Source organism: Suncus etruscus, chromosome 15 (genome assembly GCF_024139225.1).
Source record: "Suncus etruscus isolate mSunEtr1 chromosome 15, mSunEtr1.pri.cur, whole genome shotgun sequence".
Lineage (NCBI taxonomy): Eukaryota > Metazoa > Chordata > Mammalia > Eulipotyphla > Soricidae > Suncus > Suncus etruscus.
The window spans coordinates 91,339,840-91,353,424 of record NC_064862.1 but is presented as its reverse complement, the minus strand read 5'-3'; the positions used below and the strand labels follow the sequence as shown (position 1 = coordinate 91,353,424).

Here is a 13,585-nt window from a genome sequence, read left to right as displayed (position 1 = left end):
CCCAGGATCAGCGGCTTGTGTCAGGCGGGGCAGAGTCTTGAGACTGCAAAAGGGCTTTCTAGACTTTGCTACTTGAGGTAGCAAAGTTGAGGGTTTGGGGGAGCTCTTATGTATGAGTCACCTGCCGCTCTGACCTTCTGGCTATCTGCCCCTCTGTGTTGCCTGCTCTGTCTGCCCTTCCCTGTCGCCCGTCTCTGGTCTGTCCGTCTGTCCCTGCAGGGATTGCCTCCTTCCAGTGTCTGCCGGCCTTGGGGCTCTGGAACCCTCGGGGCCCCGACCTCAGCAACTGCACCTCCCCCTGGGTCAACCAGGTGGCCCAGAAGGTACCAGGGATCGCCCTCTCCCCCGAACAAAGGCTTGGGGGTGCCAAACTGCAAGCTCCTTCTTTTGGCGCATGGAAGGGGGACACAGGGAGAAGGGGCATCCAGTGAGTGGGAAGGGGAAGAGGGACGGGGGTGCCTCGTTTTGCACGGCGGAACTACTAGCGGGATGGGGGGCCTCCTCCCGCAGATCAAGAGCGGGGAGAACGCGGCCAACATCGCCAGCGAGCTGGCCCGCCACACCCGGGGCTCCATCTACGCTGGGGATGTGTCGTCTTCCGTGAAGCTCATGGAGCAGCTGCTGGACATCCTGGATGCGCAGCTGCAGGCCCTGCGCCCCATCGAGCGCGAGTCGGCGGGCAAGAACTACAACAAGGTGCGTGCTGGGGGCGGGTCCTGTGGATGCCCCGCCCCTGCGAGCCTGGGATAGGAAGATAGATAGGTCCCGCCTCTGCAATACTGTGATTGGCTGGTAAAGATGGGTGGAAAGGTCCCGCCCCTGCATGGAAATAGGCCAGTGAGAGGCCCCGCCCCTGCAAGGCTGTGATTGGTTGGTGGGTAGGCCACGCCCCCACAGGCTGGGTTATGTCAAGTAGGCCACGCCTCCCCGGAGTGGAATATGCTGATAAGCAGGACCCTGGTGTCAGCCAATGGGAATACAGCCAGCTGGGATGGTTGAGGCCTGACCTCTTGTCTGTCTTCTGCCCTAGATGCACAAGCGGGAGAGAACCTGCAAGGACTATATCAAGGTTAGAGATCTTCAGAGGGTTGTAGTGTTGGGGGGCAGCCCTGGGGCCTCTGAGACTGGGGGGATCACTCAAGGTGCTGGGCCCTGCGTGCCCCTCCAGGCGGTGGTGGAGACAGTAGATAACCTGCTGCGGCCCGAGGCGCTCGAGTCCTGGAAGGACATGAACGCCACCGAGCAGGTGCACACAGCCACGATGCTGCTGGATGTGCTGGAGGAGGGCGCCTTCCTGCTGGCCGACAACGTGCGCGAACCAGCCCGCTTCCTGGCCGCCAAGCAGAACGTGGGTGGGTGGGGCTCGCCGTGCTGCAGGGGGCAGGGGTGGGATGGGTGGGTGGGTGGGGGCAGAATCTGGACATACCCCAACCTGCTCCCCTCTCGCTGCCGCCCGCAGTCCTGGAGGTGACGGTGCTGAACACGGAGGGTCAGGTGCAAGAGCTGGTGTTCCCGCAGGAGTACCCGAGCGAGAACTCCATCCAGCTCTCGGCCAACACCATCAAGCAGAACAGCCGCAACGGTTAGTGCCTGGCCCCCTCTGCTGGACCATCCTGCATGGCGCCTCCAGCCGTTAAGAGGGCAGGAGTGTCTCAGAAAAGTAGGGGCTAGAGTATCCTGGTAGTCCCCCCAGCCCAGCAGCATGGGTCCCAGGGGAGTAAGGACCTATCTGGTCCCAGGAATGGTCTCAAGCTCCCAGAACACTGCTTAGGGGAGCCTATAATGGGCTAGAGAGATATTGCAATGAATAAGGAGCTGGCCTTGCATGCAGCTGACCTGAGTTGGATCCCTGGAGCCCCAGATGATACCCTGAGCACTCCAGGAGTTGCCTTGCACACAGCCAATCCTGGTTTGATCCCTGACATCCCATAGGGTCCTCTGAACATGGACCTATAGTGTTGATTCCTGAGTTCAAAGCCTGATGTGCCCCCCCCCCAGTGGAATGCCCTCATTTCACTCTAGCATTGGCATTTTCTGAGAAGGGTTCACCCAAACCCAGGATTGACTTCTGGACAGCTGCTGAGCAAATATGGCCCACTCTCAGAGAATGGGAGGGCTGGCCGCTTGACGGGCAGAGGCTTGTTTGAACTGTAGAGCACACAGCAAATGGCAGTGAGTGTTACATGACTTAGTCCAGGCCCCGCTGCCTGGCCTGGTGGACTCAGTGGGGAAGGACCTCTAGGTTCTGCTAAAGAGCACGGGTCAGGCTTGAGCCTCCCATCTTTCCCCGCAGGGGTGGTCAAGGTTGTGTTTATCCTCTACAACAACCTGGGCCTCTTTCTGTCCACGGAGAACGCCACGGTGAAGCTGGCGGGTGAAACGGGCACCAGCGGCTCCGGGGGCGCCTCCTTGGTGGTCAACTCACAAGTCATTGCTGCCTCCATCAACAAGGAGTCCAGCCGCGTCTTCCTCATGGACCCCGTCATCTTCACTGTGGCGCACCTGGAGGTGAAACGTGAAGGCGGCCCTGGGCCTGGGAACTGGAGCCCGAGTCCCTTTCCCGCCTTTTCCCCCATCCCATCTCTCTGGCTGTGGGGTCTAACCCCTGCCTCCCCCTGACCCCCCAGGTGAAAAACCACTTCAATGCTAACTGCTCCTTCTGGAACTACTCGGAGCGATCCATGCTAGGCTACTGGTCCACACAGGGCTGCCGCCTGGTGGAGTCCAATAAGACGCACACCACGTGCGCCTGCAGCCACCTCACCAACTTCGCCGTGCTCATGGCGCATAGAGAGATCGTAAGCTGCCACCCACCGTGCCCGCCCGGCTTTGCATGGCACCTTAGCGAGCCGCTTGCTCTCGGGGGCGGGGGCCAGCGCCTGGTCACAGGACTGTGGGGGGGGCGCTTCTCTGGGGTCACAGCTGGGGCCTCTGGAGAAAGCACCTCCCACGCCCCCTACCCCTGTGTCTCCTTTGCCATGCATCTCTCCACCAAAGGCTTCCGGAGCATGAAGGAAGTGAGCGAGCTGCGCCTGCCTGCAAGGGGCTGGGAGGTGGGGTGGTGATAGATCGTGATGCCCGCCCGGCTGGCCCGAGCCCAGCAGATGGCTCTCACTCATTGTGCCCCCTTCTCTTCTCCTCTTTCTTCCCCACCTCATCCGCAGTACCAGGGCCGCATGAACGAGCTGCTGCTGTCCGTCATCACGTGGGTGGGCATCGTGATCTCCCTGGTGTGCCTGGCCATCTGCATCTCCACCTTCTGCTTCCTGCGGGGGCTGCAGACCGACCGCAACACCATCCACAAGAACCTTTGCATCAACCTCTTCCTGGCCGAGCTGCTCTTCCTGGTGGGGATTGACAAGACCCAGTACGAGGTGAGCGCCCGTGGTGCACCTGCGGGTGCCATGTGCGCGTGCGCGTGTGGGCCTAGAGCCACGGCCACGCCCCTGGCCGAGCTGCACTTCCTGGTGGGAATTAACAAGGCCCAATAGGAGGCGTTCGTGGGAGTGGGGGCGGGTCTAGAGTCATGGCCACGCCCCTGGCCGAACTGCATCTCATGGTGGGAATGAACAAGATCCAGTAGGCGGTGATGGCTCGAGGCACCCATGGGAGCAGGTGGGATCTGGGATGGGGTCTGGAGCTGTGGGCCCAATCCCAGCCCTCCCCTCACTGCCCTATCTGCCCCTCTGCAGATCGCCTGCCCCATCTTTGCGGGGCTGCTGCACTATTTCTTCCTGGCCGCCTTCTCGTGGCTCTGCCTAGAGGGCGTGCACCTCTACCTGCTGCTGGTGGAGGTGTTCGAGAGCGAATACTCACGCACCAAGTACTACTATATGGGCGGCTACTGCTTCCCCGCCCTGGTGGTGGGCATCGCCGCGGCCATCGACTACCGCAGCTACGGCACCGAGAAGGCGTAAGTGACCTCCGCATCACAGCCTGAGGGTGCGAGCCCACCCCTCACACCCATTTCCACCCCCAGAACTCCCTCTACCCCCCCATTCCGCTTCCTTTGCAGCTGCTGGCTTCGAGTGGACAATTATTTCATCTGGAGCTTCATCGGGCCTGTTTCCTTCGTGATCGTGGTAAGTCAGGGTGGGACCCAGGCGATGTGATCTCTGCCCTGAGCATCATCATCCTACACCCCAAGAGCCTCCAGCTCTGACAGCTGGAGCAAGCAGGCTCTGGGGTACCCAAGTGCTGAGATGCCTGGGCTGTCGCATCTAGGTGGTACCACAGCTCTCTTGGTCACTCTTGGGGACACTCTTCCGCTCTGGAGGGGAACTCCCACCAGGGTGCAGAGAAGGCCCTGACGGAGGGAGGGACAGATTGCAGCAGGCTCTGGTTCTTCTCCCGGCTCCAGGTAAACCTGGTGTTCCTCATGGTCACACTGCACAAGATGATTCGGAGCTCCTCTGTGCTGAAGCCTGATTCCAGCCGTCTGGACAACATTAAGTGAGCCCCGTCTTGACGAAATCTTCCCTAGTGGTCCCTCGCACTCCCATCACCCAAAACACACAGGACACACAAGCAAAATCGTTGAAGGATTTTAGAGAGACAGTAAAAGCAAAATGTGGAAATTCTAATCACTCACCCTCCAAAAAGTATGTGGGCTTGGGAGGTGACCCACGGAGCTGGAGCACATGCGGGAGACCCAGGAATGGTTCCCAGTTCCACAGGAGTGCTGTACTCGCAAACACTGCAAGGTGTGGCACCCCAAAATAAATACAGTGACAAAGAAAGGAGGTGGCCACTAGTCAGTCACCCACTTGACCCCTGCCCAGCTCCTTATGCCACTGCCTGCCATCTCAGCATCCTCTCCAAGTGGGACGGGCATCTGTGTGGATGGGCCATGATGGCTGTGTCCCCTTCCCTGTCCCCCAGGTCCTGGGCCCTGGGGGCCATCACACTGCTCTTTCTGCTGGGTCTCACCTGGGCTTTCGGGCTGCTGTTTATTAATAAAGAGTCGGTGGTCATGGCCTATCTCTTCACCACCTTCAACGCCTTCCAGGGCGTCTTCATCTTCGTCTTTCACTGCGCCCTGCAGAAGAAGGTGAGCTGCAAAAGGGCCTGGAAGCCTTGTTGGGGGGTTAGTTTTTGGGTCACGCTGAGCAACACTCGGATTACTCCTAGCTCTAAGCTCATAAATCACACCTGGCAGGCTTGGGGATCACTATGGGATGCCAGGATTTGAACCAAGGTCTGCTACATTCAAGGCAAACACCCTCCCCGCTGTGCTAGCTCTTTAGCCCCTGAAAATGGGATGTTTGGCCATACCCATCATGGGTGGGTCACTTCAGGGAGCTGAGACACTCCCCTGCATTCTGTGTCTGTGTGTCTGTAGAGAGGATTTCTCTCCTATTTGTTTTCCTCCTCTTTGTTCCATGTAACAGAGTTTCATGGTGACAGGTTTTCTTTCCAGAGTAAACAGTGTTAAAATCTTTATAGAATCTTGGGGGTCAAAAAAATAATCTTGGTGGGGCCGGAAAGATAGCATGGAGGTAAGGCGTTTGCCTTTCATGCAGAAGGTCATTGGTTCGAATCCCGGCATCCCATATGGTCTCCTGTGCCTGCCAGAGGCGATTTCTGAGCATTGAGCCAGGAGTAACCCCTGAGTGCTGCTGGGTGTGACCCCAAAACCAAAATAAACAAACAAGTAAATAAATAATCTTGGGGGTGGAGAAAATGACTCAATGGCAGCAACTGCCACACACGCAGGAGCCCTAGCAATCCTCTGGCCCCACAGCACCACATGGTCTTTGTAAGCAATGCTTGAGTGTGGCCCCCAAACCAGAGTTGCCTCAGGCCAGGGTGACCGGACGTGGATGCTGCACCTGGATGCTGTGAGGCCCTGGGTTTTGATCCCCTAATTGGTGGGGGGAGGGTATTGCAGCCAACCCTTGGGACTTGCACACAGCCCATCTAGGTTCAGTCCTCAAACACCGCCAGGAGCCAGGATCAGTTCCTGAGGGCAGGGCCGGAGTGATAGCACAGCGGTCAGTAGGGTTTTGCCTTGCTCCTGAACGACCCAGGATGGACCGGGGTTCAGTCCCCGGCATCCCATAGTGGTCCCCGAGCCTGCCGGGAGAGATTTCTGAGCACAGAGCCAACGGGGAACCCCTGAGCACCGCAGGGTGTGGCCCCAAAACCAAAAGCGATGGTCTATTGAAGGGAGAAAGGAAGTGGGGAGATGGGAATTAGCCAGATGCCCGAGGCCGCGGGGGTCCAGAGGCGGAGGCCGCCCCAGCCGCGCGTCTCCCCCGTTCCCCGGCGCCCTCAGGTCCACAAGGAGTACGGCAAGTGCCTGCGACACTCCTACTGCTGCATCCGCGCGCCGCCAGGGGGCGCGCACGGCTCCCTCAAGACCTCAGCCATGCGGAGCAACACGCGCTACTACACGGGCACCCAGGTACGGGTCCCCAGGGGCGCGTGGGGGCCCGGAGGGTCTGACGACATCACCCCCTTGACGTGTGGGCCGCGTCCGCAGAGCCGAATCCGAAGGATGTGGAACGACACGGTGCGGAAACAGACGGAGTCGTCCTTCATGGCTGGGGACATCAACAGCACCCCCACCCTGAACCGAGGTGAGGGGCCCTGTCCTGCGCCCTGCGCCCTTGCATCCTGCCCTGCACCCTTGCCTTGCGTCTTGCACCCCTGGCCCTGCCCTGCACTTCTCCAGCCTCCCCTAGCCCTACCTCCCAGGGCCCTAGCCCTGCCCCAATTCCTTTCCTGCACCCTGGCTCTACACCCCAACCCCCTGGCCCCACACCCCAGGCGCAACTCTGACCCGGCTTCTGGCAGGTACCATGGGGAACCACCTGCTGACCAACCCGGTGCTGCCCCCGCGCGGGGGCACCAGCCCCTACAACACCCTCATCGCTGAGTCGGTGGGCTTCAACCCCTCCTCGCCCCCCGTCTTCAACTCCCCAGGTAGGAGCGCCTTCTTGGGGGGCCACAGGGCGGGTCGCTCCTTCTCCTTCTCTGGGACTGATTCACTCCCTTTTTCTCTTTTCTTTCCTGCCTGGCTTCCAGGGAGCTACCGGGAACCCAGTAAGTGAGCGCTCCTCCTTAGGAGACCAGTCTTTTTTTTTTTTTTCTAAATTTTATTGATTAATTGATTGATTGGTTGGTTTTTGGGCCACATCCAGCGGTGCTCAGGGATTCCTCCTGGCTCTGCACTCAGAAATCGCCCCTGGCAGGCTAGGGGACCATATGGGATGTCTGGAATCAAACCGGGTCCCTCCAGGGTTGGCTGTATGCAAAGCAAAGGCCGTACGGCTATGCTATCACTCCCAGGAGACCAATAATGAGATTCCCCACTACCCAGGCAGGCATGCCCACCATGACTGGCCAGAAGGGGCTTTATTTGGGCCAAAATTGGAAACGGGGGTAAGGTGAGTGATTGCACAGCGGGGCGGGCATTTGCCTTGTAGGAGGCCGAGCTGGGATCCCATGGGGCCCTTGAGCACTGCCAGGAGTGATTGCTGTGCGCAGAGCCAGGAGTGGCAACCCCTGAGCATCACTGGGTGTGGCAGAAAAATACTGATTATAAGGGACCAGGGTCAGGTCTGGGCCCCAAGAATGGGAGGAGGGCGCGAGCGGTGCTCCCTTCCCGGTCATGCCCCTGATCCCCCCACCCCACTGCTGCCATCCCCTCCACAGAGCACCCTGTGGGCGGCCGGGAAGCCTGCGGGATGGACACGTTGCCCCTGAACGGCAACTTCAACAACAGCTACTCCTTGCGGAGCGGGGACTTTCCCCCGGGGGACGGGGTCCCCGAGCCGCCGCGGGGTCGGAACCTGGCGGACGCGGCCGCTTTCGAGAAGATGATCATCTCCGAGCTGGTGCACAATAACCTGCGCGCGGCGGGCGGCGCCTCCAAGGTGCCCCCGCCACCGCCCGAGCCCCCTGGACCGCCCGTGCCCGGTGGCGGTGGCAGCAGCGGCGGAGGCGGCGGCGGCGGCGTGGAGGAGGAGGCCGGAGCACCGGGCGCCGAGCGCGCCGAGATCGAACTGCTCTACAAGGCGCTGGAGGAGCCGCTGCTGCTGCCCCGGGCCCAGTCCGTGCTGTACCAGAGCGACCTGGACGAGTCGGAGAGCTGCACCGCCGAGGAGGTGACCAGCCGCCCGCTGTCCTCGCCGCCCGGCCGGGAGTCCCTGTACGCCAGCGGCGCCAACCTGCGGGACTCGCCCTCCTACCCGGACAGCAGCCCCGAGGGGCCCAGCGAGGCCCTGCCCCCGCCCCCGCCCGCGCCCCCGGGGCCCCCCGAAATCTACTACACGTCGCGCCCACCCGCGCTCGTGGCCCGGAACCCGCTCCAGGGATACTACCAGGTGCGGCGGCCCAGCCACGAGGGCTACCTGGCACCCCCCGGCCTCGAGGGGCCCGGGCCGGACGGGGACGGGCAGATGCAGCTGGTCACCAGCCTCTGAGGGACCTCGAGGACCAGGGGCGGCCGGCCCCAGGCCTGGGAGGACCCCCGGGCTCTGGCGGATGCAGGAGACGGACCGGACCGGGCGCCCGGGCACCGCGCACCCGCCGTGCACACGGGCCGGGCCCAGGCCGGGTGGGTGGGTGTGTGGGCGCCCCTCGGCCCCAGGTGCAGGATTTAGACAGGGTTTACGACCACCATTCACACCAGCTGTTGGGGAGGGGGTCGGGGTCGCCCCAGGCCCCCCCAGGGAGTGAATGAGGAAGGAGACCATGGATGTGGGTCACCCCAACTCTCCCTGTGCACCCCGCTCCGGGAAAGCCAGGCATGGGGCTCGGGGTGTCCCAGCGCAGGGTCTGTGCTTCTGGGCAGGAGGTCAGACAGGCTCTTCCCCAGCTCCCTGAATACTTGGGGGGCTCCGGTGGGGACCCTCTGCCCGGTGAAGGCCCGCCCCTGGGGTCTTTAGGGTGGGCTGGAGGCTGGTTATTCACAGGTGGAACTTTCTCGAAGCTCCTCCCCGCTGCTCTTCGTAGTCCTCCCCCTTCCATGCACCCCTGTGACCCCTCCCTCCTTCCTCCCTCCCTCGGGGCGACCCCTGATAAAGCACAAACCCCCACAGGCCCCCCTACGTGGGGGGCCATAACTGGGCAGTGCCCAATCTTGTGGGCTTGTTATCCGGGGGGGTGCAGATTTGGGTCCTGGGCTTGGATCTCTGTCCCGGGTTTGGGGGGGCGGCTTTTATCCCTCCTCCTTCCTCCCCACCCTCCTCTTCTCCCATTGCTGTAAATATTTCAACGACATGGAAAAGAAAAGAAAAAAAACACAAAAAGGACAAAAAAAAAAAAAGAAAAAGAAACAAAAACCAACAAAGAAGAGAATTAATCTCATCACTTGAAGCCACCGGAGAATCCGGCCCGGCTCGGCTCTGCCAGTGCAGCCCCCCGGGGCGCGCCGCCTCCGCCTGGCCTGCCGCCAGGACGACTCCGAGCGTCCCGGCCGGGGTGGGCGGTCGCCCGAGCAGCTTTTTACAAACCCAGAGACAGAAAAACCGAGAAGCAAGCCACCCCGACTTCCTCCCAGGCACCGCGGCGCCCCCTGGCATCGTGGGCCCGCCCGGGGCGTGTACCTCACTGCCTGCCCCAGGACGGGGCCCGGCTCCCCGCTCCCGCTCCCCGCCCCACCGTGCGGGCCGGGCCGGGGCGGGGTGGGGCGGCACCCCAGGGCAAGGTGCCCTCGAGCCCAAAGATGCTTCTGCCAAGTGGCTGCGCTGCCCGCCCCAGTCCCCCCCGCGTCCCGCTTTGTGTGTGAATGAACTGACTCGGGGCCTGGTCTTCCCACCTGCAGAGGTGGAGGGGGGAGAGCAGGGGGGCCGGCTGGGGTGCGGAGATGGGGCCGGGGAGCACAGGTAAGACCCCCTCGCTGGCCCCACCTGCCCTCCACCGCGCCCCCCGGGAGGAGGCAGGCCGGGGGGTCTGCGTACAGGACACCCCCAAATCCGCAGGCCCCCAAGGCTCCATCCAGCCTTGGGGTGTCTCCTGAGTACCTCTCCCGTCTGGGGGACCGCCCCGTGGCCCGCCTTCCCAGCTCTCATTGCCATCTGCTCGGACCCTCTCCCCCTGTCTCGTGCCCCCTTCCTCTTCTCACAAGTGCCATGAGGTTTCCAACATCGGGGGTCTGGGCCTGCCGCCGCCCTCAGCTCCTTGGGGGGTCGGGGAAGAGGGGCGCAGGGGTGAGGAAGAAGGGGAGGGCAGGTAGGTGGCTGGAGGGGGCCCCTTTTTGCTGCTAGGAAGCCCCTCCTTGCTCCCGGGGCGTGGGGGGACTGGGCGGGCTCGTCAGAGAGCGGGGTCCGACCAAAGAGGCTGGTTTGCCCCGCGGAGGCCTGGCTGAGGTCTTGGGGGTCTTCTTGGTGGTAGGGTTGGTCAGAGGCCTTCTGGGAAGTTTTGGGTCCCTAAGGAGCTGGCCCCGCCCAGCACCAGCCCCCCCACCCCCCAACCAATGCCCTGAGCTTGGGGCCTATAGGCCCAGGGGTCCATCTGCCTCCTGTCTCCAGACAATGGGGGACCCAATTCTTAGGCCTCCATGGCAAGGCCCCCTGGTGGGGTTGGTCACACCGCTGTGGCCCCCAGAGCCCAGTGTCCCCACACACACACCCCGATCACTGACCAGACCTGGTGCCTTGACACCCCCACCTCTGTGGGGGGGTGGACTAGAGAGGGTCTTGGTTTCCTGCCCCCCCCCCCCCCGGGATCCTGGATTCATTTGCTCTTTTCGATCTGTCTTTTTCTCTCTGGGTGTTTTCTTTTCTCTCCTGCTTTTTTCTATTTCTTGTTGGTTTTTCCTTTCCTCCACCTCAGTTTCTCCACTCAGGTCGCCTCCCCTTGGTGTCCTCGTGCTGTCTCTCTGCTCTCTCTTCTCTTCCCACCTCTTCGATCTCTCTCCTCTCTCTCTCTCTCTAGCTCTCTCTCTCTCTCTTCTCTCTCTCTCTCTCTCTCTCTCTCTCTTTCTCTCCCCCCCTCTCTCCCCCTCTCCCTCTCCATCTGGGCCTCCTCTTCCTCGCCCCCCACCGTCCCCCCCAGTATTCCTCCTCTTCGGTCTCCTTTTCGATATGCCAAACCAATTTTGGGTCGAGTGCATTTAACGAGAACAAAACAAAACAAAAAGGCTCATAACAAGAACGTTTCAGAAAAAAACAAAAAGTTTAAAAAAAATTGTTGAGTCGATAAAAAGTCAAACAATAAAGAAATTAAGATTTCTTGGAAGCACCAGAGTGGAGTGATTCATTGGAGGTGAGGCGTGAGATGGGCGCTAGCTGGGGGAAACTGAGGCTCCTGCACACCCCCCTGCCTTAGCTGCTGGCTGTTGTGCTGGGGTCCTGTGGGAGGGCGGAGCTCAAAGCGCCACCCCTGCTGTGAGGCCACGCCCATAAGCCAGGCCAATCAGCTACGAAATCGTGAGGCCACGCCCCAATCCCAGGCCTTCCTTGACCTGCAGCAAGAAGCCCCGCCCACTCCCCCCAGCCTGGCGGGAACCACGCCCTTATTTTACACCTCCCTTCTCCGCCAATCCTAGACCTGCATGGGAAACCACGCCCACCAAGCACCGCCCAATCCCAAGCCAATTTTGACAGGCCACGCCCCCATTCTCCTTTCTAAGCGTTGCTCAGGTTTGGACCTTCTAGACTTTCCTCTTTTCTTTTTGAAATCAGTTTGTTCCCCTCCCTTCCTGTCCTGTGGACGGTGTTGCGATGCCCGGAGCCGGGCAGGGCGGGGGGCGGGGGTACCAGGGAGGTCCCAAAACAGCAGAGCTACTCGGGACCTAGGGGTTGAAGTCTGGATCATCTTAGGCTTTGCAAAGGTAGGCGATGGAACGCCAGAGCTGTTCCTCCAGGTCTCCTGGGTGGCCCGGCTGACCCTTTCTACAGGGCAGCCAGAGAATGAAGTCTCAGGCTTTGGTCAGCTCATGCTGGAAACAATACTTCTTCTGCTGAAGAAGAGCACCGGGTCTCTTCGGTGGGATCACACCCAGTGGTGCTGAGGATGGGGAGGCAACAGCTTAGCGGGCATGCAATAACTGGGAAAGGAGCCCTGGGATCCAGTCTGTAGTGCATCTATCTACCTTAGTTAGCCCTTTATCTTTCAGTAATGGAAAACAGCAGGCAGGCTTAGGGGACAGAACAGGAATAAGACACTTGCCTTGCATGTGGGTAACTCCCACCTCACTATATAAAGGTCCAGAGGGCACAAGAGAGAGCATAATGGGTTTTAGTAAAAGCTGCATGAGAGGGGCAGAATGATAATATCGCGGGTAGAGTGCTTGCCTTGCATGCACCTGGTACAATTCCCAGCATCCCATTGGTCCGCCGAACCCTGAGGAGTGATCCCTAAGAATTTAGCAAGGATTAAGCGCTGCTGAGCACAACCCCGGATAGCCCTCCAAAAATAAAAAACAAAAACCAAAAAAAGCTGAATTCAAGCTTTAGATGCAGGAACCCTGGTTTCAAGCCTTGAGGAACCCAAGTTCCCGCAGAGCTGCAGTAGGGGTGTCACTGGCTCCAGGCTTGTGCTGGAATGTGACCCCCAAAATAAAGCAGAAACAACAAAGAAGAAAGGAGCTGTTTTGCTGTTTCCGGTGTCTCTGGGGCGGGACAAGAGCCAACTGGAGGCTGGCACAGGTGTCTGCTATCAACTTCCTGCAGGCCTCGGGGGTTAGGAACCCTGTGCCCCACATTCCCGGAGCCACTTTGTTGCTACAGAGGCACATTCCGGCCACATTCCTCCAGGGCTATTGGGACTACAATGTGCAAAGCACACAAGGAGCTCTTTATCCAGGACATGAAAACCAGGCGGCCAGCCTAGCTTTCTCCTTCTGGAGGGGGCTTTGTTCATACCCATGGAAGAATGCACACACCCTCATCAAGCAGCACATCAGTGCTCAGGGGCTACTCCTGGCCCAGTGCTCAGGGGCCTGGTGCTTGAGGACCATGTGGTGGCAAGGATTAAAAGCTGGTTCCCAGCAGGGCAAAGTGTGAGTGCCACCCACCCCCACTTCCAACTACCTGCTGCCCTGCCTTGCAGTTTTGTGGCAGGTATAATTAATTGTGCCTGGTTTGTGACAGGTGCAATTGTTTTGGGGGGGGTGTCTCCAGAGCTGGGGCTCGGCGGTGCTCAGCGGATTGTCCCAATGCAAGACACTTTTTGTTTTTAACCCCTGGGCTTTTTTTTTCCACACTGCCTAGCAAGTTTTACTTTTTGGGCCACACCCAGCTGTGCTCAGGGCTTCCTCCTAGCTCTGCCCTCAGGGGTCACTCTTAGTAGGCTCTGGAGGGGAGGCAGATGGGGTGCTAGGGATCAAACCCAGTCAGCGATTTGCATGGCACGTCTCACACTCTCTGGTCCCTCCCAAATGAGATACACAGGCTGCCTTGCCATTTTAATGCTGAGTGGAGGAGACTAAGCACTGAGCTGGGTGATAACCCAGAGAGGAGGAAGCAGCGTGGACGCAAAAGGGCAGCCAGTGTGACTGTGAATGAGGTCTAGGCAGGGAGCAGGCAATCTGCAAGGAACATTGCTTTGGGGTTATAGCTTAGAACCGGCATAGGGTCCTGTTCTAAGCAGGAGAGTCACTGGTGCTATGAAAGCTAGACAAGGTGTAGAAGGC

General features: G+C 60.2%; 1 protein-coding gene across 6 annotated transcripts in view; it reads left to right on the top strand.

Moving 5' to 3' along the window:
• ADGRL1 (adhesion G protein-coupled receptor L1) overlaps positions 1-9,297 on the top strand; it is a 32,789-nt gene extending 23,492 nt beyond the window's left edge. For 3 of the 6 annotated variants that reach the window (XM_049788507.1, XM_049788506.1, XM_049788510.1), the window contains 17 exons: positions 220-323; positions 511-696; positions 1,031-1,069; positions 1,169-1,352; positions 1,460-1,582; positions 2,294-2,508; positions 2,628-2,798; positions 3,165-3,374; positions 3,693-3,913; positions 4,016-4,082; positions 4,361-4,452; positions 4,882-5,050; positions 6,278-6,406; positions 6,485-6,581; positions 6,772-6,927; positions 7,030-7,047; positions 7,660-9,297. In XM_049788507.1, the coding sequence (XP_049644464.1) occupies positions 220-323; positions 511-696; positions 1,031-1,069; positions 1,169-1,352; positions 1,460-1,582; positions 2,294-2,508; positions 2,628-2,798; positions 3,165-3,374; positions 3,693-3,913; positions 4,016-4,082; positions 4,361-4,452; positions 4,882-5,050; positions 6,278-6,406; positions 6,485-6,581; positions 6,772-6,927; positions 7,030-7,047; positions 7,660-8,429 (2,951 nt within the window). In that variant the 3' untranslated portion in view covers positions 8,430-9,297. Of the gene's footprint in view, positions 1-219; positions 324-510; positions 697-1,030; positions 1,070-1,168; positions 1,353-1,459; positions 1,583-2,293; positions 2,509-2,627; positions 2,799-3,164; positions 3,375-3,692; positions 3,914-4,015; positions 4,083-4,360; positions 4,453-4,881; positions 5,051-6,277; positions 6,582-6,771; positions 6,928-7,029; positions 7,048-7,659 lie in introns of all 6 variants that reach the window. The other 3 variants (XM_049788509.1, XM_049788508.1, XM_049788505.1) reach the window with 2 other exon arrangements.
• Positions 9,298-13,585: the final 4,288 nt, after the last annotated feature.